The sequence below is a fragment of the Numenius arquata genome, chromosome 2 (genome assembly GCF_964106895.1).
Source record: "Numenius arquata chromosome 2, bNumArq3.hap1.1, whole genome shotgun sequence".
Classification (NCBI taxonomy): Eukaryota; Metazoa; Chordata; class Aves; order Charadriiformes; family Scolopacidae; genus Numenius; species Numenius arquata.
Window position 1 is genome coordinate 17,448,730 of NC_133577.1, and position 24,060 is coordinate 17,472,789.

The 24,060-nt window shown below is 35.5% G+C and overlaps 1 protein-coding gene across 9 annotated transcripts in view; it reads left to right on the top strand.

Annotated features, from left to right (window-relative positions):
• QKI (QKI, KH domain containing RNA binding) overlaps nt 1–23,397 on the top strand; it is a 166,796-nt gene extending 143,399 nt beyond the window's left edge. For 2 of the 9 annotated variants that reach the window (XM_074144453.1, XM_074144457.1), the window contains 4 exons: nt 2,731–2,818; nt 5,139–5,411; nt 8,069–8,143; nt 12,827–13,870. In XM_074144453.1, the coding sequence (XP_074000554.1) occupies nt 2,731–2,818; nt 5,139–5,411; nt 8,069–8,143; nt 12,827–12,843 (453 nt within the window). In that variant the 3' untranslated portion in view covers nt 12,844–13,870. Of the gene's footprint in view, nt 1–2,730; nt 2,819–5,114; nt 5,412–7,300; nt 9,662–12,826; nt 13,871–22,085 lie in introns of those variants that run through there. The other 7 variants (XM_074144452.1, XM_074144455.1, XM_074144456.1 and 4 more) reach the window with 5 other exon arrangements.
• Nucleotides 23,398–24,060: the final 663 nt, after the last annotated feature.

Here is a 24,060-nt window from a genome sequence, read left to right on the forward strand (position 1 = left end):
TGTCTGGTAAAGTCCACATCTGAAATCTGTGAATTATCACTGATACAGTCTTAAAAGTTTTAATCTATGTTTTAGAGACTGTTTAAAAGAGCAAGTTTATCAACTGCTGAGCAGTACTCCAGAGAAGTAAATCTCAAAAGCAACAGTTAAGGACTTGGTCTGCTTTGTTTGCTGAAGGACATTATTATTTTTGTAAACATACTTTGTAAAACCTAGATAATTGCAACATCTTTTCTCATAGGAAGCATAGTGACATATAGGAAAATGTAAGAACAATTACTTTGTCTGTCTTTTATTGCCTTTAAGTTGTTATAACTCCTTCTTTTGGGGATGTCAGAAGGGAAAAAATGTTTTCTGCCTTAAAATTATTATCCTATAAATAGTTACATTTGGGAAATACTGCGGTGCAAAATCTGGGATTAGAGTTTCTAAAATTATCCTAGCAAGTGGAATGTAAGATTCAGCATTTACTGAGACTCATTAATGGTGTCAGATCAATCACCTGAACTCTTATTTGAAGGAAGTGAGCAATTTTAGTAACATTAATGGAACTATATGGGGGATGTAGCTGACATTGTGAGGAGGTTTTGTTGTTACACGCTTTCAAATAAATAAATAAAGGAACCCAAGCAAAAAGCCAATAACGAAGTATAGCCATTATGGGGGGAGGGGTAAAGAGGAATCAATGTGTTAAAAATCTTTATTGCTAAAATAAATTAGATAAGGTATATCTAAAATGACAAGAATTTGTGAGCTCTGGGTAGGCAGATAGATTTGGAATTGTTTTTGTTGTATCGTGGTTGTCTAGGTAATTTACCAGCAATGATGCAGTAGAATAATAGTTTTCATGTAAGTTGTAAGTCTGTTCTGTCATATTAAGTATGCTGTAATCAGTACATTTTGTATTCCAGAGGGTCTCATTTTAATGACTGTGGAGTCTGAGGTTTTTGGATAGTACAGTACTTAACTGTACAATTAATTTGCAGTTAAAATGATAATTGAATGTGCATTTACTTTTTCAATTTTAACGTTAGCTTGGTCTGTCACAGAGTATTTAATATATAAAGAAAACGTCTAACTTTCAGTGTATTCTGAATGTTTAACAACAACATAAATTGTTACTGTGTATAATCTTTGTGTTTATGCAAGTCGTCAGTATTACAATTAGGCCTCTCATTGCTGACATCTGAAAGTAATTTAGTGTTGACCCATCTCACTATGTTGATTTTAAGTTGTTGATAAAAATCACGTTAGTTTCCATTGCAAGGGGTGGTGGTCCTTGAGCATACCTCACACTAAGTAGTATATTTGCTTAGATGCAATTTAAATAGCTCTTTTGTCTTGTAATGTAATAAATTACTTCTTCGTAGTTTGGGAGTTAAAGTATGTATAACAATATTTTGCTGCAAAGTAGCTTGAAAAATATTTCCCTGTACATTCAGAACAGTGCATGTAGATAATCCTATGAACTCTTAACTAGTTGGATGTTTCACTGGTGCAGTGCTGTAATGGACGCAAAGTTTTTTAATAGAATTTTTTTTATTATTGGTGGTGATTGCTATTCTTTGTGGCTTTTAATACCATTTTTAATCACTCATGTTCTTGGAAGTCCTAGTTCAAACCATCTGTAAGAGTTGTAGTTTAAGACAAGCGAACAACTCTCTGAAATCAGACTTTAAGATTTTCAGAGTGGATGGCACAATATGTTATTATCCAGGTTTCCATTAACTTGGAAAATGTTGTTCCAAATATCTGGAAAACATTGTGTGAATAGACAAGATAAATAAACATATAAGAAATCCTGCTTAGCAAAGGAAGAATGCAATGCAGCTGACACTCAAGTTGCCCTCTTTTCCATCTGACTGAGAATTTCACCAGTGTCATTCAATACAAGCTTAACATTAAAGTACATGGTGACCATCTCTCTTAGGTTTCCTGTATCATAATCTTGTTTTCTGGTTGATAGGATGTAGAATAAACAAATGGTAGTATTTCTAGAAAGATCAGAAAACATCTGGTCTTAAAACTAAAATTGTACTAATTAGAAATATTTTTGTTAGTAACTGAAAAAAGTGAGCTTTTTTACTGAATACAGCGTGATATTTATGCAAGCTGCAGGAATACCAATGGGGTAGATAACTTCAGGGAAGTCAGTTATATTGAAGCAAAACCAAGAACAATGTATATTATGTAGATAGTAGTTATATCCCTATCAGAATACAACTACATGTGCCAGAATTACGAATTCTGCCTTACAGCACTTGTTGATGTCCTGTTTGGAAAGTTACTCAAAGTTTGTTGTTTATTTTTTTATTTGACTCCCCCTCCTGAAGCAGTTAGTATCAACTTCAGTGGAGCAAATTACAGTAAATTGGAAGCTGCTAAAAATTTGTGGTGTCCATTCCTCCTCCAGCCCAATAATACAATTTTTTAGAAGATCCCGTTAGGAGCACATGAAAATGTTTACTAAAACTTGAGAAAAAACTTTATAATTTATGGTGTGAGCTTTTTTCAAAACTAAAGATATTTATCAACACCACTTAATGGTAGACAGCAGGCAACTTGCACTTAATTTTAAGGACAAGTTAACAAAGATTACTGGTTTTGTGCCTGATGGTAAGCATGTATTTTGCTTGGTTAAAACTTGAAAGCATTTTATTCCACATCACTTAGATCTTCTGCATTAGTGAGTTAATAACACTGACGTTCTTCTCATCTTTTCACACGCAGGCAGAAGGAGAAGACAGCCTTAAAAAGATGCAGCTGATGGAGCTTGCAATTCTGAATGGCACCTACAGAGATGCCAACATCAAATCACGTAAGCATGTCATAAGCTCGAGGGTCAATGCCATTGTAATATTTGCAGTTTTTGATTCCTAAAGCTACTTTTTGGCAAATGTATAGTTACAGCCGTGTTGGAGGGAAGTAACAGAACAGTTGGTAGCCATTGCAAAGATCTTCTGGAGACAAGTTATGTCAGTTTGGGTTTTTTTTGTTTGGATTTCCCCCCAGGAGCCCCTCCTTTTTTAAACAGTATTTCTGGGTTGAAATATTTACAAATATACAGTTAGAGAAAATTCAACCCATAAGCCATATTTTTCTATTTTATAGTCATTCTTTCCTTAGTACATGTAAAGGACAATGGACTGCTTTTCAATTTTATTTTTAGAGACTTAATTTGAAAGCATTACAGATGTTCAGGATACTGTGAATACATTTTTCTGTATTATATCCCTTTCTTTCATCTTGCTTGCATGTGTCCCCCCAATGTTATGTTTTTCCAACAATTCATCAACTGATTTCACAGCTGAGTTCACAGGGATCAGTGATGTAATGAGCCATTTTTACGATTTCTTCCATTACATTTGTGTGAGAATGCTTTCGCAAATGCATGTATGCACAGGTTTACACTTGAAAATTAATTACATACACCTACTAATGAGAGCATATAGCTATTACGTGTGATACAAATTACTTTCTCTAGTTGAAAATCTTGTTTCTCCTCCTGAAAATGTAGTTGCTGATACTGTTCCAAAGTAAATTTTTGCTGTAGCTGTGATACAGATGTCAAATGTAAGCACAGTTAAATCAGTCTTTTCACTAAGGGCCTACTGATATTTGCAAATTTGTTTCTCCACACAGTCACCATTTCAGTGTTGAATATGTTTAAAGGTTGGAATGCAGTTAGGTCAATTTGAGAGTGCTTACACCAGTGCAATTATTCTGATTTGAAAAGAGACATAAGCAAGGGCTTTTACCATTACAATGGTAGTGGTAAATCTTTCAGCTCTAATGAACACTGTAACATTTAAAGCTAGATCAGTTTTAAATATATTTTAGCCTCTTAATTATTGCAAATTTATGTGTAAAATAGCTTTCAGATTAGCTTAAATTGATGAAAGTGTTGCATAGAAACCTTTATATTAATTTGAGCAATTTATTTGTCTGAGCTGTTCCCATTGGTCTATTGTATCAGTATAAGTGGGATGATGGATTTTTTTTTTCATTTTTTTGACTAGAGATTTCCACACTAATATTCCCTTTTTGATAATAAGACAATTTCACTGACTGTGTTTTGATTTTACTGAAAACTTGAAGATGTTGAGGCCATACTCGTTTATTTCCCTTTAAGAAAGGAAATGAAAATGTTTGAGGGTTTGTTTTTTTTTAATTATACACTAAGTCTGAGCACGTTTGTTTAAAAAATAAAAATAATTTAAAAACCACAACAGTCTCAAATCTGAAAAACTTCCCCCACATTTCTCTTTTCAGACCAACTGTAAGTTAATTAAATAAATGTAGATCAGCAGTAATGCTCAGAAATCTATAAGAATCTAAGCCTTTAAGATTGCCTGTTACCAGCTGATGTGTTAGTGCTTAAGAAGTTTTTCATCTTGTGTGCCAACAGGCTTCAAATAACACTTAATGAAATGTGCTGGCACCCTTTAAAAAAAAAAAAAATCTTTTTTCTTTAGCCTGAGCAAAACCATAGTGAACTTCTGATACCAAGAAAGTATTTTATTTTGGGGAATTTGATATAGAAATCACTTTTGAGTCTATTTTATTCATGCTAGAGTAGGAGAGGAGATGCATTGTGTATCCAGGTCATCTTTAACTTCACTAATCCTGGAAACTGGAATTGTGTATATGTTCAAATACAGTTTTAGGATGTATAAAAACTGTAGACTCATATGACAGCTCTGCATAACTGAGTATCTGTGGACTCTATGGTTGCACTAAATTTTGTACTCTGTATTTGATTATGACAGTATTTTCCTTGTATCTCCTGCATGCATCTCAGTCTCATGCAGTCTTGATAGCATAAATGAAGAATTATGGTCTAAATGGAGCTTTTGTGCTGTGTAACCTGTTTGAGAAATCTACCTCACTGTTTTACAATGGCTTTTTTATTTTGCATGTTCATACTTAATCACACTGGAAAATGGAAAGCTGTTTGCATTTGAATGGTGTGCTTTGGCACTGTGTGATCAGCGCATGTACTAATGATTTCCTTTTATTTTTCTTCTTTCCTACTTTTCCCCTTTTTTCCCATTCTTTCCACGTTTTGTACTGCTATCTCCATACTTTCCTCTGAATTTCTTTGCTTACTGTAGCAGCCCTTGCCTTTTCTCTTGCAGCAACAGCCCAGGCTCCAAGGATTATTACTGGGCCTGCGCCTGTTCTCCCACCAGCTGCCCTGCGTACTCCTACGCCAGCTGGCCCTACCATAATGCCTTTGATCAGACAAATACAAACCGCTGTCATGCCAAACGGAACTCCTCATCCCACCGCTGCAATAGTTCCACCTGGACCCGAAGCTGGTTTAATTTACACACCATACGAATACCCCTACACGCTGGCACCAGCTACATCAATCCTTGAGTATCCTATTGAACCTAGTGGTGTATTAGGTAAGATCTTTGTACGCGGATGACTGGAGACTGTGTCGCTTATGCTTTTGTTGTATTTGCAAGGTAGAGGTCATGGGGCTCAAAGAAAAGAATTTGAAGCAACGGTCTTATCTCAGGTATATCCTGCCTAGGAAAACTGCTCAAATGGTGTATCTCGAAAACATTTTAAACATTTTGCATTTATTAAATACGTGTGTTTAGTATATTAATAAGATTACTGAAAATGAAATCTTAATGTTTGTGTCACACTAGATGGTGGATACATAGGCAAGGGAAGAAAAAAACAAATAGAACTTGGCATCTATTACATGTCATTTGGGCTCCTATAAATACCAGATTTGTTTGTGCTCGCTTCAACGTGAATTAATTTCCAGTAATCTTTGGAAGAGAGAACTTCCTATTTTGCTATACCATTTTAGTAGAAAACCGAAGAGAATAAAAAGGTCTTTTCTCAGTTTATTGGGGCTTTTGCTTCTTTATTTTGTACACAACTGATAAATCTGTCCTCAGTGTCAGAAAGCTGTAAATCATTTTGTAAGCAGAAAATAATTTCAGTGAATTAATATTAAGCAAGCTAACTTCTGACCAAAGGATGATACAAGTAGCAACTTTACCGATGGCTTCTTTTATATACATTGGATTGAAATATCCATCGTTCCTAATATTTCAGACCATTTACTTGCTGTGTGAGGCGAGAATGATAAAGCAACCATGACAATTCGGTTAACTGGTCAATATGGAACAAGCAGTTTCAGTAGTTTCTTCCTTCCCTACCCTCTACAGAATCTAAATACTTTGCAGCTTGTTCTGAATTGCATATGACCTTGGTGCTGCATAGTGTTGATTTTATAGGACTTTGATCTTAGTGTGTTCAGTTGCAGTTATTGATTTACACAAATTCTAAACATCTCTAATGAACACTGGACAATAAGGTTCAAAGTCAATATTTTGTTGAAAGTATTGCAAAAAAAATCAGTGTTCCACTTACATGAAAAATAACTTGTTATCTGTATGTGTGCATGTTCCCACGTTATATTTTATACAGTAAAAAAGAAAATGTATTTCAAACTGCCTTTCAGGATTAGTGAATCAATAATAAAAAATTTTAGTAGGACAAAAGTATGCAGTAGGTCTGTCTCTGAGCGGCTTATGGTTGTTTTCCATTACCCCATACCAAAATTCAGTGAGCATATGATAATATCATCATTTATTAATTTCCCACAAACACGTAAATGTTCTCCCCAGCTCTTCCACCCCCAGTCTGTGAGTCTACTTGCGATACATCCTGGGGTAAAGTCACTGTAACAGACACCGTCTCAGTAGCTATCAGTTGCTGGTTAGTGGCAAACCCCTCTCCTGAATTCAGTTAATAGCAAGTAAAGAAATACATCGTTCCATAGTAATAATTTAATAAAATGCAGGGAATTTTAATTTCTCACAGCCAGAGTTTTCTATAAAGAGAGAGGAAGGGAAAATTATTCCTAAAACGGCATCTGAAAATATTCCATACTTTTGGGCTTAGGACAGGTGTATTACACTAAACTCACCAAATAATCTTATTTAAAGAAGGAAAAAGAGGGGGAGGAATAAAAATACCATACCCCCACTTAGGTAGCATAGACTCAATGTCTCTTAATATATCTGCTCTACTATCTGAGCAATTGTATAGAGTTAATTGAATTAAGTGAGTTTTATTTTGTAATACATTCATTCTCATTAATAGTTTGCTATATTTTGTCCATTTTTGTGGCGGACCTTTAAGGTGTCTGCAAATAATTCTGTTTAAAATGGCAGAGAAATGCACCCCTATTAGTATTTTTGGGGATATTGGTGTTGGGATCAAATTTTAGTTGGTGACTAACTTTTAATTCCCTTCCTTTTATCTTCAGGTATGGCTTTCCCAACGAAAGGCTAAGAATTCAAGAACGGTCTTAACTGATCCTTCATCAGATCTGAATTTTAACAAATGCTTAGTTTCAGCAGCCTTGAAAAAAGCTTGGCCTAGCAGTCAGTGACTTACTTGCACTTTTTTGCACATAGATTTAAAATAGTGCTATTAATTTGGACTAGCTCCTATTATTACAGAGTAGCTGTAATTTATGAGTGTATAGTAGTATACTGACTGCTAAGTGTTCTATATAGTGTTTGCTTTACTAATCACCTAATTCATTGCAGTTCATACTTATTGACTTAAAGTTTAAAATCACAATCTGTAGGCTTGAAGAATTGCTTTAAAACTTTTTTTTTTGTGGTAGAACTGGAAGTGATCTTAAGGTTAGCAAATAATTGTCAGTATTAAAAGATGGCATTATTTAAAATAGTCCTGCTGCAAGAAAGGCACTTCAGTGAATATGTGACTAGTAAAGCTTAAATGTGCTTGGGTCTAATAGATTTCATGAAATACTGTAATTTTGGGATTGTAAATGAATGGATTAAACAGGTTAAGGCCAGGATGTTTAAAATAAATGCAATATTAATCTGCACAGATAAACTTCTTTTTTAAGATTAAGATTTGAAACTACTGTGCCTTAACTTGTTGCTTTTCTTAAAATGAACTTTTGTAGTTAATGATCATTTAAATCCATTTTGATAAACCTGCTGTTAATGTTTTCTTTGAATGTTTTCTAACTTTGTCTTGGTAATTGCAATTTAACTAGGTGCGGTGGCTACTAAAGTTCGAAGGCACGATATGCGTGTCCATCCTTACCAAAGGATTGTGACCGCAGACCGAGGTTAGTTTAGTTCTGCAGTTCTTGTTTGTAAGAAGTGCTTTGAGTGTACATGAGATTTGCAACACCACAGCTGGTTAACCAAATACCATATTTTGACCCATTTGTTATTTTTCTCAAAAATTTGAATAGTTAATATTTGATTCGATTTTTGGGAATGCTTGCTGTTTTAAAAACATTTTGTGAACTTGGCTTTCCCAGCTCAATTAAGTATATACACTTTGTGATCTATTCAATATAAACACTGTAACTGATTCCCTTTTAAAAACTATTTGAAGATCCATCTGCATCAGGAAACACTATTAATTCAGTGCTGCAGTAATTAATTTGGTCATGTGTCCCCCACTCTCCCCAATTTGTTGTTTTAATTGGTGTGGAAATATCAGATTGGTGTTGCAAAATAAAATGAATGGATGCTTGCTTAATGAGAAAGAAGTAAAGGAATAAATGCCTCCTGTCTGTGTCTGGAGAAATCTGAAGATTTAGATTCCTTTTTTTTCCAATAAACTTTTGAGCCACTGTACTGTATATTATAAGGAGGATGCATGTTCTCAGATACCTGACTGAATTCAGAAAGGTAAGGGCTGTGAAGATAATACTTCAAAAGTTGTCTGAGTTTGAATTACTAAGGGTGGGGGAAGGAAGGGTGTTTTGGTTTTTTGCCAAAATCTATTTCTTGGTATTTGCCTTTTGCTGCTAAAATGTGTAACCTGAAGGAGAAGCAACTTTTGAAGTCCTGTTGGTGAGATGACATCCAATATTTGGGCATCTCTCTTTAACCCTTGAATGGAAAGTAAATCTTCATTTTTCTCCTGTTCCTCAAGTGTAATGCCTTTGGACCCCTGAATGAAGTATTTAAGCTTATTGAGAAAAGTGATATTTTCGGTTTATTGACATTGGCTAGGAAGCAGTGTGTGGGCTGAATTCTTATCCCATCCCTGCTGCTGACTCACTGTGGGTTTCGGCAAGTCATTTAATCTCTCTGTGTATATTTTCCCATCTGTAAAATAAGGATAATAATACTTCCCTACCTCACAGGGGTGTTGTGGGGGTTCTTCTTTTGTACAGGGCTTTGAGGATGCAAAGCGTTACGTGCCAAGTATTATTATTCTGCTCTCATCAAAATCAGTGTTGTGCAGGCTTCCATGATACTGTAATATTCAAAAGTCAAATTCAGGTGACAGATCTGACATCTCCTAACATTGACTACACTTCACTTCTCACAGCCTGCCATAAATTAACTACAAGAAACAATACAAATTTCAGTCAATACATTAAAAAGGGCACTCCTGGATATTTGCTATATTTATGTAACACTTTTATCTTTCATATGCAAGGATCTTGTGCTTTACAGAAAGTGTAAAGCTGATAACTAGACACTACTTCAGTTTTCTAGGAAGATTGCTTCTTCTTTTATATCACTGCACACTATTTACAGCCCATTGGCTTGTTCTCATTTCTTGAGAACTTTTCAATGGGCAACAGGGTATAACCAGAATAAGGTCATAGTCCATGTTTACCAAAAAAAAAAGAAGGAAAAAAAGAAATGGGAAAAAAGATTAAAACCTATCTCTGTCAAGAGTAGTGGGTGGTAAGGATCTGGTTATCCTTGAAAGTTGGACCTGAGGCTGCAAAATTCAGTTTTTGCTAGTAGTCTTTCATGATCTGTAGTGGTAGTTTCAGGTGACAGTTGAAACTGCCTTTTTGTTTAATTAGATATTTGCCTGAGACAACTAGTAAATACACTGATTGATAAAGCACTGGGGGAGGAGGGTGGCAGGAATATCAGTTTGTAGTTTAAGTTCATCATTGTAGTGTTGACTCAACATAGATTTTTGAATATTTTGCAAAGGGCCTAGATGTTTCATCTGGGTCACTTATAACTGATTGAAATTAATAATTGGTATCATTCACCTTGTTTTAAAATACAGCCATTTTCTGATAATTGAGTGTTCATATCTAGCCATATTGGAAGCCCACTATCTTAAGTAAATTAATAAATACACATGGCTTATCTCCTGTGGAATAAGTCATGCATACCTCTCTGTTTTAGCATGAAAACCATGCTGATATTTCAGGAGAACGTTATTTTAAAGTTTTATCTAAGTAATCCCAGTGTGTATTAAGAAATTTACACAACGTTAATTTTACAACTGTACTTCATTGTATTTTGAATTTGAAATCCTAGATTATCACTGCACAGATTTAAGTTTCACAAAAGGTTTTGAAGATAACTTTGTTCAGCAATAAAACAGTTTCTTTTACTGTGTTAAAATTATGTTATAGAATTAAAATACTATCAGTATTTACCATATTGACCTATTTGGTTGTTCTGTCACCAATATACTTCTGTAGCTGTAGCCATAAAAAACAATGTCAGCAAACCGAAATACTTTTTTTTCAATGTGGAAACTTTTTTTTATATAGTTAAATGTCACTAAATCTATATTTGCATTCATTGGGTCTAAAGTTTTTTTAAAAAAATTCTAAATCGACTTTCAAATGACTTTGTAGTACTACTGCATTCACTTTTTATGTAGGTTTTTATTCTTTGCATAGGTTTTTTTCTTTTTTTAGAGATAAGCACTGCATTTAAAGCAAGAATCCCCAAATGTGTAAATGTTTTACTCTTACAACTAAGCATTTAGAATTGGTGAAGGGTTGAAAAATATAGCTCATTTTAACTCAGAATAAAACCCCAGTTTATAAATAATACAAAAATTGAATTTGATGCATATAACAGAGAGACTGACTGATTTAATTGTAATAAACTGTAAATGGTTTTGCACAGTTGACAAACCTGTGTGTACTGTAGAAGGCCAGAGACTTGGCAGAGGATGTATCACAGGTGTATTGGTATTTTTAAAAGGTAGCTTGCTTTGATTATAAACTCCACAAGAAATATTAATGCTGAGAATTTTCTTGAATGTTTTATCCAAACCGTCACATAATTTGTATATAAATTTTAATACCATTTAATCAAAATTGTAATCAGTCTCAAAATGCTTTAAGACTCTGTTTCTAGTATACCTGTAAAGTGGTGAGATTGTGCCACATAAAATATTTATTTTTATTTTTGCTTGTTTTTGAAAGAGCCGTTTTAATTTAAACAAATCCCACTTAGCATGATTCTGAAAAAATTCAGGGAGCATGTGGTCTCATTTACATTACAGTAGTAATTTTTCATAGTGTTATGAACTGTATCCTAAATGATAGGCCATTTTTATTATGTGAAAGTAAATCAGCCCACAAGAAAGATCGCTAAATCGATGCTATCTGTGAATATTACACCTACTGGACTTCACTTCATGTAATGGCACAAATCTGACTTTGCACTGAATACCTTTCTCACTTTCATCTCCTCTGCCTTAGTCAAAATGGCAACAGTACAAAAACTTTATCAACCTCAGAATTTATTAGCTATAATTAAGCTGTTGAATGAGTCTTAAAAAAAATCTATTAAAAAAAAAATCATACTACTGTTAAGTGGACCAAGTTTGGTGAAGGAGAATGTGAGAGAATGATTAAAGAAGGAACAGCTCAAGAACATTGGGAATGATAACTTTCCACTTGAGAACTTTTTTATGTTTTACTGTAATTTGTTTGTGTTTTTGGGTTTTATTTTTTGTTTTGGTTTTTTGTTGTTGTTGTTTTTGGTTTTCTTTTTTTTTTTTGCAAAAGAAAATAGTATTTACAGGTGGCTTCTTTTAAAATATAAAAATATAAAGCAGGAATGTATATGAAATGTCAGATTTTATTGTATTTGCAGAGTATTAGCTTTGAAAATGAATAAAGAGAGCTGTTTGTAGTTTTAAAATGCCTTATTAGTATCAATTAGATATTTTCTCTATTTTTTGATGTACTTAGAGCTTTTTAAGTATAGACTTTAAAATGGCAGGACTTTTACAGTGTTTACATGCAAGTGCATTTTATAAGTGTCCTATATGTGTAAAATAGTATTTCGAACGGGAAAATGCTGGCTAAAGTAGCAGGCTGAGCGTTTTCCTGGTTCCCACGATGATGCCTACATTGCTAGACTACAGTTTAGTATTGCTTTGTATCATGAGGCCAAGAAATTCCATGTTGTTTGTAAATAGAATAAATGAAAGGCAATAAAAAATTTATTGAACAAAAACCCTTTGTTTGGCCCATAGTTTGTTGAACCAAATTGTTTCTCTAAGTCCAGAATTCCTTAGATGACTCCATTCTTTTAACAACCAGTTATTAATAATCACATCCATCATTAATAGTTGCTTTAATGCTTGCACCTGGGGAGGTACTAATGCTTAATAGCAGTCAGATACTGATGCTGCGCACTGACTGTTGTTCCAGAAATCTTCTACCCAGTTCCAAAACTGTTCATCGTTTTTTGTTTTCCAATTTCCTTCATCGACTGCTACTAACCATTAGTCGTTAGTCGTATTTTATCTCTATTTCTCCTGTTAACCGGTTTTGTGGGAGCGGGCTTCTCCTTCACGTGTCCAAATCATGATGGAGGGCTGTCATGATTTTATTGCATTCTGTAGATGGTGTCGATCAGTATGTCAGAATTAAACATGCTTGTTTTTTTTATTAGTTGTGATTAGTTTTCATGTTGTCATTAAGCCGTCACTAGCTGGAACTAATCTCTTCTCTATCTTTTCTTTCTTTTTTTTGTTTTGTTTTTTTTTGTTTCTAACCACCCAGCCGCCACCGGCAACTAACCTATGACCTTCTGACCTCTGAACTCTTCACCCAATGATGACCTGACCATGCCTGCCTGCTGATCAGTTAACTGGTAAACGCCTTTGCTTGCCTGTCTTCAGTGCAGCGAGCTGGGGCACTTGTCCGTTCGTCTTACCATCTAACAAAACAGACAAAGAAATTGTTGTCCTCCAACTCCGCTTTTTGTTGTTCTCCTGTTTGGGTGAAAGTGGTTCTAGAACCTGCACTGAATAGTAGTAAAGCAATAAGGTCCAACTCATCCCTCCGCACTGATCATCCTCTAGTGTCCCGCCCCAAGCGAACGGTAAGGAGGCCTCGCACGAGATGGAGACAGATGTCCCTTAACTACCCGATGACAGAGGCAGTTACTGTGAGAGACTTCTAGGAATATTTTTCTTCTCAAAAAAAAAAAAAAAAAAAAAAAAAAAAAAGAAGTCAAAGCTCTCTCTGAATGTACTGTGTGATGATGCATCATGCATGAACCTTTGGTCAGGGATGTCATTGGGGAAGGGATTCCAAAAAGTATTCAAAATTTGATACGCTGTTTAGTCACTACCGGTGCCCTCAAAGGGCAGACGTTGCAGCCTTTTTTCTATTGCCTGCCAAATTGGACGTTTTAAAGGAAAGTGTGCCATGAAATGCAGATTCCGATGACTTTTCAGAACTACGTTAATGCCGAGAACAAAACAGCAACACTATTAAAGCAAAATCTGAGTTTAAATTATTTTAACCATATTTTAATCTCCTTGGAAGAATACATGAGAACAAGGTACATGCATTATGTGTCACATTACTGGGCAAACTGTTCAAATATTTTTTTTAAACCTCCCTGTATAGAAAAAAATTTCATTAAGGATGTAAAAGCCATGCTTGCCTATTTGCTGTATACATGTAATGAAATTGTAGATAAAGTGTAGTGCATTGAAACAAAATGAACAAAAAAGTAGATACTTTTACTATACAAGGGTGCTGGTGCAGAAAAAAAATATATTTTTGGAAATGTAGCATTTTATACTTTCAAGTGTTATAAAAAAAGAAAAAAAGAACAAAGAAACCCTTTATTTCATTAAATGATTTTTTCTGGTGGTTGTCAAGAAACAAAAGACCAAAAGAGCCTTTTAGTCTTTCTTTTTTATTTTTTAAGTATTGGAATAAGTCTAAAGAAAAGGAAGTGCCTTATTTTCTTCATGGTCATTTAGTCAAATGTCTTGTATAATCAGCTTCTCCCTCAGACAAGTTACTGCATGCCACTCAGTCGCCCAGTATGTGAAAGAAGCTGTGAGGAAAGACAAATGATGAGTTGACCATATTAATTACCTGATTTTTGCCATACTAGTGTGACGTGACTTTGCCAAAATCTCATTACCGAAAAATATTTGCTAAGTTTTTGTCAAACCAGCCCATCGTTATTTCAGCCACTCTACTTCGTGAATCCTAGCAAACGCCGTACTTCTGCAATGTAAACCAAAGGGTTCTGTGATACAGACCGCCTCACGCTGAATGAGACTATTAGCTGACAAATGTTTGTAGAGCTGGAAGTATGTCATTTTTGTTCAGGGATGGAGAGTTTTCATGATTTTTGGTTGGAATAAATACACATCAAATATAGAAGGCTTCGGCGTCACCCAGAAAACTGATGTTATGTGGTTAATGACATCGAAAGTGCTTAGCTAGCTTTCAGTTACAGTCTGAACGTGTCCCAGGTTTTTACAAGCAGCTCCTGTGGTGGCAAACAGCATGCAAGTTACTTATTTTCCAGCTCTTCTTTGACTATTGTTAGATCCGCCCCCTGGCTTTTCTTCATAAGATAAGCAGGAGAGGGACACCAGCTAATTGTTTGAAGTCCAGCTATACTTTATTTTTAACCTTTATTTCCACATGAGATTCATATAGCTGGGCAATTGCAAGAGCTGAAGCTGTCGAACGCACAGTATTTAATTCTGAAAACATTAAGTATTACTTCGTGTGGGGCTCAGTACTAAACTTGGCAAATATCAGGTGATAACTTTATTCCCCTCTTGTCAACTTATTCTCCTCCTGCAGGTCTTCACAGCTTCCAAATGAAAGGTCAATAGTAAGCTAAGAGGGCTTACATTTTTAAGCACCTGCATGGTGACCTCATCTAACATCTTGTCTCACCTGGAAACAATTATCAGTTTATTTACTATGCAATAGACATTCATCCTTTCGTATTCAGCTAGCTTTTTGTTTATTGTGCCACCGGCTTTGTCTTCCTGTTACACATACAGTTGTGTTGATTTTACTTACAGTATATGCTGTGCCATTTTGATTTTATTTTGGTTGGTTGGTTGAATAAACTTGCGACACTCGAACATTTGAAGAGAGATTTGCTAAAACAATACCAGTATTTGATCCAGTTTCATCTCAACTATGATAAAACCTGGACATTTTAGATGTTTATCAAAGGTCTTTTACTGGGGGGGAGGGGAAGTGTATGAAATAGATGTGTGACATGTGAAAGTAACGTTTGCTCTGAACAAACTTCTGAAAACTTAGTTGACAAAATTTTGGATCAACTTAAAAAAAAAAAAAGCATGACTTTTGAAATCTCTGAATGCCTTGGTTCTCAGTATTATCATTCTTTAATGACTTTTTCTTTATTAAAATAAGTAGTTTTAAGACTTCTTTCTGACAGTATTATGTAATTTTTTTAGAGTGGGTAGATGGGAGTGTCGCTTGTATGTAACCGTACAGATGACATGTATTTGTCTATTCTTTATTATCTTAGTAGTTTCATGCTATGTATGTACCATAACCAACCTATTGCCTATGAGAAACATGTAAGATAATGTATTTACAGCCATTGTTACAAGTTTATAATGTATTTTTCTATCTTGTTTTATATGTATGTTATATAACATTCAAAAGAATTTTTTTCCTGATTGAGAAAAAAAGGATACAAAATGCAAAACCCACAATTTTGATAACTGAAAAATTGCCAATTGTTTTGCAGTACTTTATTATATTGGGAGTGTTGTCTTTCTTGGGCTTTTAGTTAGCTACTGGATGAATACATTAGACATATTTGGGTTTTAGTTGGGTTTTTACATAGCTTGCATTTTAATTCTTTGGTTCTTTGCTGTTTCTATTAACCCATAGCATTATTTTAATAAATGTTATAATACCAACCTACTAACTCTGGACTATGTCTGTTTATTAACCATTACATGTTTAATTAAAATAAACAAATAAAGACGGAAGAATGTAAAGTCTTGAGTTACTGGACTAACCCTGAAGAACGTGACCACAGATAACACAACGTGACTTGTTTTTATGTTGTTTGTCGGCTGACATTCTGCACACTACTATTAAGTTGGCTTTGGTCATTCTGGCCTTTTACCTTGGGGAATAGGTGCCAGTAGAAATGGGAACAAAGTAGCATTTTTTGAGGCATTCTTCTTGTAGAGTCTTGCCACTTGCCTTTCAGCATCTGCATTACTAATTCCACACTTTCTTTTTCTTTCTCTAAAATAATTACTGTCGGCTCACAGCAAAAGAGCAAAGATGCCAGTGTATTGGTAAATCGTGACGGTGTACAGAAACCAGTTTGATTCTTTGTTGAACCATTCAGAGGTTGCAGTTAATCTCATAGGAATTTGTGATTTGTTGGTTTTGGCACCTGATTCACTGCTGCATCATGTGACATTTCTAAGAACAAAATACTTCTAGATAGAATTACCGTACATCAAAATACAAAATCTGGGGGTTTTCCTTTCCGAAAGTGCCTTATTTTCTTCATGCCATGCTATTTTTAAAAGTAACTTTTAATTTTTTATACTTCTGCCACAGTCTATCACTTTTGCCTAGCTCAGGGGAGTACGATTTCTGTAAGCCAAAGGTCAAACTGGATCGTTTCCTACTGACTACAGAAAGTACGAAAATACACCTTTCGCTAAATTACCAAGCAACAGCCATTTCAAATTTCAGGGCTGCCTTTATGTGATCTTTATCCCTGTGGATGACTGTAGCAACATGAGCGCAGGGAACTGAAATGGTGAAAATGCTGTTTTGAATGTACATCTATGGAAATATTTTTACAGAAATGTTTCTCTTTCTTAAAGCTTCTGCTGTTTGAGGCTCCTTTACATATTCTAGGTCATCCTCCTAGATTTGTAAGCTTAAGTGGACAGTAATTACAGCTAATGTCAAGGGAGATCCTCGATGTAGATAACTTCAGATATCAACAGTTTTTGTGAAAGCCCATTTTTTTCCTGTAGATAGTAAAAATTCAAATGAGGAGACACTGCATCTGTTCAAATGCCTTCTTTAATTTATGATGTTTCAAAACTATGTATCTTGAAATCCATGTAATATAAAACTTAAATTTTAAAAAGTTCTCATGGCATTGGTAGTAATTAAAATAGAATGCATCTTTATTTTATGGAGAAAAATAGTGTAGCTCTGATGAAGATGTTAGTTTTTTAATGGCATGTTGCTCTTTGCTTTACAAAAATGTATAGGTACAACTGACATATCAATGCATCTAGAATAGTTTCACTTGTACAGAAATCTTTTTAATTTAACAGATCGTGAATATGTTACTATCCTAAAAGTCAGCCACAGGCAGATGATAAAAAAACCTGGATATTTACAATATTGGTTGGATTGTCACAAGTGTCATTTCAGAACCAATAATTTATATCCCTAAAGAATTTTACTAGAGGCACACATTTAAACTTGGTACTCTCCAGTTTAGGTGAAACTATTCAGATGAAACAAAAGATTAGTATTTAATATTTAAGAATACTTTTATTCCCAGAACTACTGCTTTTCTGTAATATTTTTATTATTTAGTATTTTTATTAGATATGAACTACTGTCATACTTTTTCCACAGTGCGTTTTCATCTCATTCTTCATTATATGCAGAAGTGAAAGTTGCTGTAAGATTTGAACTACTTTAAAGCTGAAGGACAGCAAAAAAAGGAAAACTCTAAAATCAAAATTTTATACTAATTGCTGTTTTCCACCAAATGCATTTCTCAGTTTACCTAAGTGCCTGTCTGAAAATTTAACTATTTTATACTTTGCCTGCTTGTAGGAAAGAAACAAGCTATTTTTAGAACTGAATTGGAGGATGGCTTCAGTATTGCTACATCACTGAAGCTAGGTTGTTCTCTTTCTTTATTATTATTGTGGGGTTAAATTGTCCTAACGTTTGGAAGATTGTACATTCAAGTCAAATAGAAAGTTGCTGTTCCAGTGAGATTAACTTAGGGTAAATCTATTTATTTTTTCAGTAGGTCAGAATATAAACAAAAACATGATAAAGCCTTTCAGAGTAAAATCTGAGCAATGCTACTTGCTTCTTAAGAGTGAACTGTTGTACCAAAGTACAACAAATTGGTTTCTCCGAGAGTATTTTTTGTGTGTTATCAATCAGAATATATTTCATAGAGTCTTCAGGGATATCTTTCAAGTGCATATGTTCACTGTATGCTGACAATATTGATATTTTATTTGAACATATCTTTTAAACGTATGTCCAAAATTTACATGTAACAAATGGTTTATTCCCAGATTGTACTCTTTGAGGGGGACCACTAAAAAGTTTTCTGCCCTGAAAATGCAGGGAAACATTGAAGTGTGTTGCCAGCCATTAAGAAGTTAATTTAACTTGGGGGAAATGTACTTAGGAGTATATGAAACTTACTTCTTTGTGTCTGGGTAAAAATAGCAGTCATCATAAATAGCACATTGTACAGAATGGAATCTGAGTAACACATTCCTAGGGTCAAAAGTACGTAATTGTTATTGGAATTTCTCTTTTGTTTTTAATATATTTGATATATTTTTATTTAAAACACTATTAATGGAACACTGCCCAAATAACACGTGAACCATAACATTAACACATGGTAATCAATGTTGAATCAAACTGGTTAACGAAAGCTCTTCCTTCTATGTGCCTGCGCACTAATTGCAGGTGGTATGGTTCTGCATAGGCGGTGGGTGTTAGGCACAGCAGGTTGCGGTACTAATTTCTTGGTGCCCGCATTTCGGATGCCCGTCTTTTGACAACAGACTAACTGGGAGGAATCTGACTCCCGGGGCAAAGATTAACTGAGATCTGAAACTCTAAGAAGAATTAACTGAAAAGACAGCGGCAACAAAACAACATATATACATATATGCTTTGACTTGTATTATGGCAGTTTGTGTGAAACATTTAAGGTTTTGTTTGTGCAAAATAATGTATTCTGAGGGGAAAAACAAACATGGACATTGCCAAAACACGTGTAAATAAAACAGCATTTATGACTGTACATTATGTGCAATAAAGTAACTGGAAAAAGTGCATGTACTTTATCCTCAAAAGCAAACTGACAGCTCTCAAAGCTGTAGCTATAGTTTTATTTTCTGAAAAGTTAAATTTTATTCTGTATCTAAACAGCAGAATAAAGAATGTACATTTTTCACACTTCAATTTTCATTAATGCTTTTAGCAGTGTACTAAAGTTGTTAATTGTTGAAGAGGCTTAAGTTTTCATGGTCATCTGATTACCAGGGTATTTTTTGCTTAACAGTTTCTTATTGCATATGCTGTTGTTGTTGTTTGTAACTGTAAATGAAGCAAGTATGCATTACGTACCATAAACATGCAATATACATTTTCAATATAGGTTGTGGATGCTCGGATTCTATAAACTTCTTAAAGATGAACAAGTGATTTTGATGTTATTGTACTTCTGTAAGCATCACTATTACAATTGTTTTGAGCAAATAAGGAAGAGGAGTGCTACTTTGTAGTAAAGCTAACATACTGGTTTGGAAGGAGGTTCTGGTCACCATAGAAAATGAAGATAATGTATCTGTCACTCTGCCTAGTATGAATGTAGTGAGAAACACTTTGGAGAAGAAATAGATTATGGTGTTTTAACATTTTCATTAATACTTATGTGATGATATTTAAGACAATGAATTTAAGACAATTTCTTTACCAAGGTTTTCTTTGCTAAAAAGTCCTTATGTCTTATACTGTTTAAATAAAAAATGGTTTGCTTCAGAAGTTAGTGTACAGTAGATAAGGTTAAATGTGGTGTCTTTAGGAGTCTGGTAGAATAGGGAAGAGGAAGCTAAATGCCATGGTTTAGGTACACTTCCTCTCCTGCGCTCTTCTAGGCAGGAAGAAGAATTTGGCATAACTAGCATTCTAAGATACCTTCAGTGATGAGACTCAACAGTGGTGGCATGTAGTCCTATCTGAGCTAGCTTTAATCTCTGTAGCCATAGAATGTAGAGATGCTATTTGGCGTGTGCCACTCGAGGTGGTAAAGCAGCCCTCACCATCTTTGCTGTTACTCTGGATGCCAACCCAAGCACGCCTGTGCGCCACAGTCCTGGCTTGAAGTGTGGGCACAGCCCCGCTTTCCATGCTGCCTTTGGCTGCAAACCCCCACCTTCATCCATCCAGACCCCTAGAGAACAGAATTGAGATGATCTTCCTTATCTCTTGCCCCAAGTCAGTAATATCTGTTTATGATCACATTCATGCTAGGAATTGCATTTATTGGTCTACAAATTAAAGTTAGATGTGGGATTTGATGACTGGAAAATTTCTATCAACAGACTTTACTGCTCTTCTACCAATGCTTTCTGCATCAGTGTTTTGGTATGTTTGTGGAGGATGGCCTAATGTTACTAGATGTCTCCTGAATGTTTTTACTACAGTTACGGTAGTTCCCTTGAGGAAATAAAAACTGAACCATTATCTATGTCAAAATAATGAGAGACATTCATACCAAAGAGTGCAAAATGCAGTGTCTGAAATGAATGTCTTTCACTTTGACATTCAGGTCTACCAGCAAAAGTAGAAAGAGAGATTATCCAATTGTTCTCTCAGTATCCATGCCAAGTTCTCAAACAGTTAAAAATGAGACAGCTAGTGCCCGTTAAGTCGAACGCTTCTAAAAATTGTCAACCACAAATAAGCAGTGGCTCCCCAAACTATACATGTTAAAATCTTTGTAACAAAATAGCATAGCATATATTTGCCTTTTTTAATTTCTGTGCATTTTCAAAGTGTTTTCATCCTCAGCAGCAAACAAGGTTGACTATTTGAATAGTAAACTGGATAAACTCAGATGTGAGGAAAAAACGCCAAATAATGGCACACCTCTCAACGTTGCATCATTTCAGCAGCTCATCAATAAATGAAGGTGCTTTCTCTAAATTTTTCTCTAAATTTGTAAACCCCTTTTGCAGACAAGAGACTAAGCAGAGAAGTGACTTTCCTTAGTGGGACCTTTTCAGAAAGAATTCTGTTGATTTTCAGTTCACTGAGGGTGGCTTTTCTGAAAGAGGTGGTACTTCAATTGCCTGAAGCTAGGAAGATCCCAGGTCCTTTTGCCATAGGTCAGTTGTTCAGCAAGCAGTTGTCTCTGTTACTTCTGGTTTGCTTTCATAGTTTCTTAAATTAAGAAAATTAAACCCCATCTTTTGTAACATGAAAGATGTATCATTCCTACCTTGTAGGGCAGTGTTTTAAAAGGGCATTTTTTTTAATTGAAGTTATTACAGTAAAAAGGCAGGTTGCATGAATAAGAGTATTATGGGAAACATTACTGTACAATAAAGATACTAGGATTGCTATTTTGGAGTCTTACTTTATTCTGTACATTAGCAATGCACAATGTAATAATAGTGTAATATTTACTTGTTAGTTGTGTACAACTTTCCAACTATGATTTCCAGATTCTGTTGTTATATATATATATATTCTGTTGTTGATAATTTATAGCAATGAGCAAGGTTTTTTTCATTGGGCTGAGAATGTACCTTGTACAGTTCAGAGGTAGTGAAATGACAAGATATTGCAAATCACTCCTATGTATGTGACACTTCAGGAAGCACAGCCTTTTTCAAAGGAAGGTTTTAAGGTCTTGGCCTCAGATGTTAGCTAATAGGTGGTAAAATTGCAATGCAGGGAGCATAGTTTATTTTCTAGCCTACATGCTAATGTCCGAAAGTTTAAACATCTGTTACCAATTCTGAGATGTTACTGCATGTTAATTGCCATGGCAAAATCCATGTTTTATTTTTAACATGGGTGCAATCTGGAGAGCTTCACATGCATACTACTCTAGTAAATCTCTGGATTGTTTCATAGAGAGTGGAGCCAGTACTGCAGTGGGGACCACAGGGCCATTACTTGCATGCTCTTGTGTGACTTTTCCCATATAACCTTAGTGATGAGACCATTTTGATTCTTTCCCTGAAAGGCAATGAATGAAGCAGATCTGCAGCTTTGTTTCTGAGAGAAAATAGGAAATGTATCCCTATCTGGACTGAAAGAAGATAAAAACAGTAATGTCAGAGCTTTGAATCCTGTCCTGAACAGATGAATAAAATTACTTTGGACTTTATATGAGCCAGGAGGAGACAAAGTTAAACACGACCAGCATTGTCAAGAAGCCTGTGTTATGTTGACAAGAAGTTCATCAGAGACTGTAGGCTGGAATTTAAAGTGAAGAAAATTGAAATTATCTCAGTCCTTGAAGAGCTGGTTTGCCATATCTCCCTGTTATCTTAAGCAAACTTGTTAATTTCTCCGCTGGAAATCTTTTCCTTCTTCAGCCTAATTTGAATTTCATGTTCTTGTCTTCTAAGGTTCTGCCCTGCCCCCTTCTGTGCTGTCTTACATTTCATAGACAAATTCTCCCTTCATTAGGATGGCCAGGTGGCATGGTTTGGTTGGTGTAGAAAGACTACAAGCAAGACTTCAGCTCTAAATCAGGATGTGCAAGTGTGACATTATTTAGAAAGCCTGCTTTAAATATACGTGACTCCGTCCAAGCAGATGGAAGAAGAATGTCTCGATGGAGAGTGCACAGATCTAACACTTGGAACACCTGGTTTTGAGATGCTTCTTTCAATGCTGATGATTTGTGCAATTTTGAGCAAGACCCTAGCATCCAAATCCACAAAAAACCCACAGTCACCTGCACTGGGAATTAGGCCTTATTCAGGTGTCGAAATACGGAGTGTGATTATCTAGGTTTTCATAAAAGTCTTTTTATGTTATTCTATAAAAGAAGACACTATTGCCTTATCTTCTTTTGTCTGTTTTTAGCAACAACATCAACAAAAAAAGGAAATCCCTGGTCAGCAGAGACAACATACCTGCTGGAGTGCAGAGGGGAAAGTACTGGTCAATAAATCCCTGTCCTTCAACCACACCCATAGTAACTCGCTTAGCAGCTCGGCTGCCTGCGTACGTCTCTCCCCCCGTTTTCACGTGCACAGTGTGTATGGTCACAACTTAGCCTTTTGCATTCCCCAGCTACCCATAAAGAACTGTTTCATACTGTTTCACTCAAGTACCTCTGTTGCTCTTGTTTGGAATCTTTGTACCTCAGTTCCCCGTCAGTGAAATGAGGTTAATGGGAGTACCCCAGTAGAGTGTCAGCTGTGGATGACTGCATTCAAGATCGCGGAGTGCTCAGACAGTACAATGCTGAGTGCTGTCTAGTATCATCAGAGTGTCCAAGTGTCTTACAATCTCGAATGTACTTAAAAATAAAGCATGTAAGCAAAAAAAAAAAAAACCAAACACCTTTGATTTCTTACTTAGTCAAGCCCACAGTATAAAAAGGTTGCACAATCTCCTAGACCAGCTGAGTCCTAGTCTCAGACCAGATTACCTCCGTGGGTACCAGCAGTGCCAGAAATGACTGTCTCTTGCTTTGGCTTGATTTGCATTCATAACTTTCTCCGTCCTGCAGGCTCACTGTGGATGGACTGAGCTGCCTTCCAGTTTTTCACAGTCTGGAAGTCCAAGGAGAGGCGAAGAGACACCGATGCAGCTGCAGGGAACCGCGCTGCTTTGCCTCTCCACCAGTGGAAGGTAGAAGCAGGGAGTGCCGATTGCACCTGAGACCCAGCAGGACAGGCAAGACGGGATTGAATTGCAAACCTGCTTGGTGGAAGTCAGGTTTTCCCAGGACAACACAGGAGACAGGCATGCTGATAGTTCTAGTGTATCTAACTCGCCACTTTTTACTTGTTGGATTGTTAGTATTGTCAGACTGCAAAATACTGAGGGTGCTCAAATTTTCTGCTGCCTTTTGGGAAAATGCCTATCTGCTCCAAGAGCATTTTGTTGTTCACAGAGCCCACTGAAGAGTCCAGCACACAGATAGTTTCACTGATCTTTGTGTGCTGAGGTTGAACGTCTTTGAGCTTTTGACTAAAGCA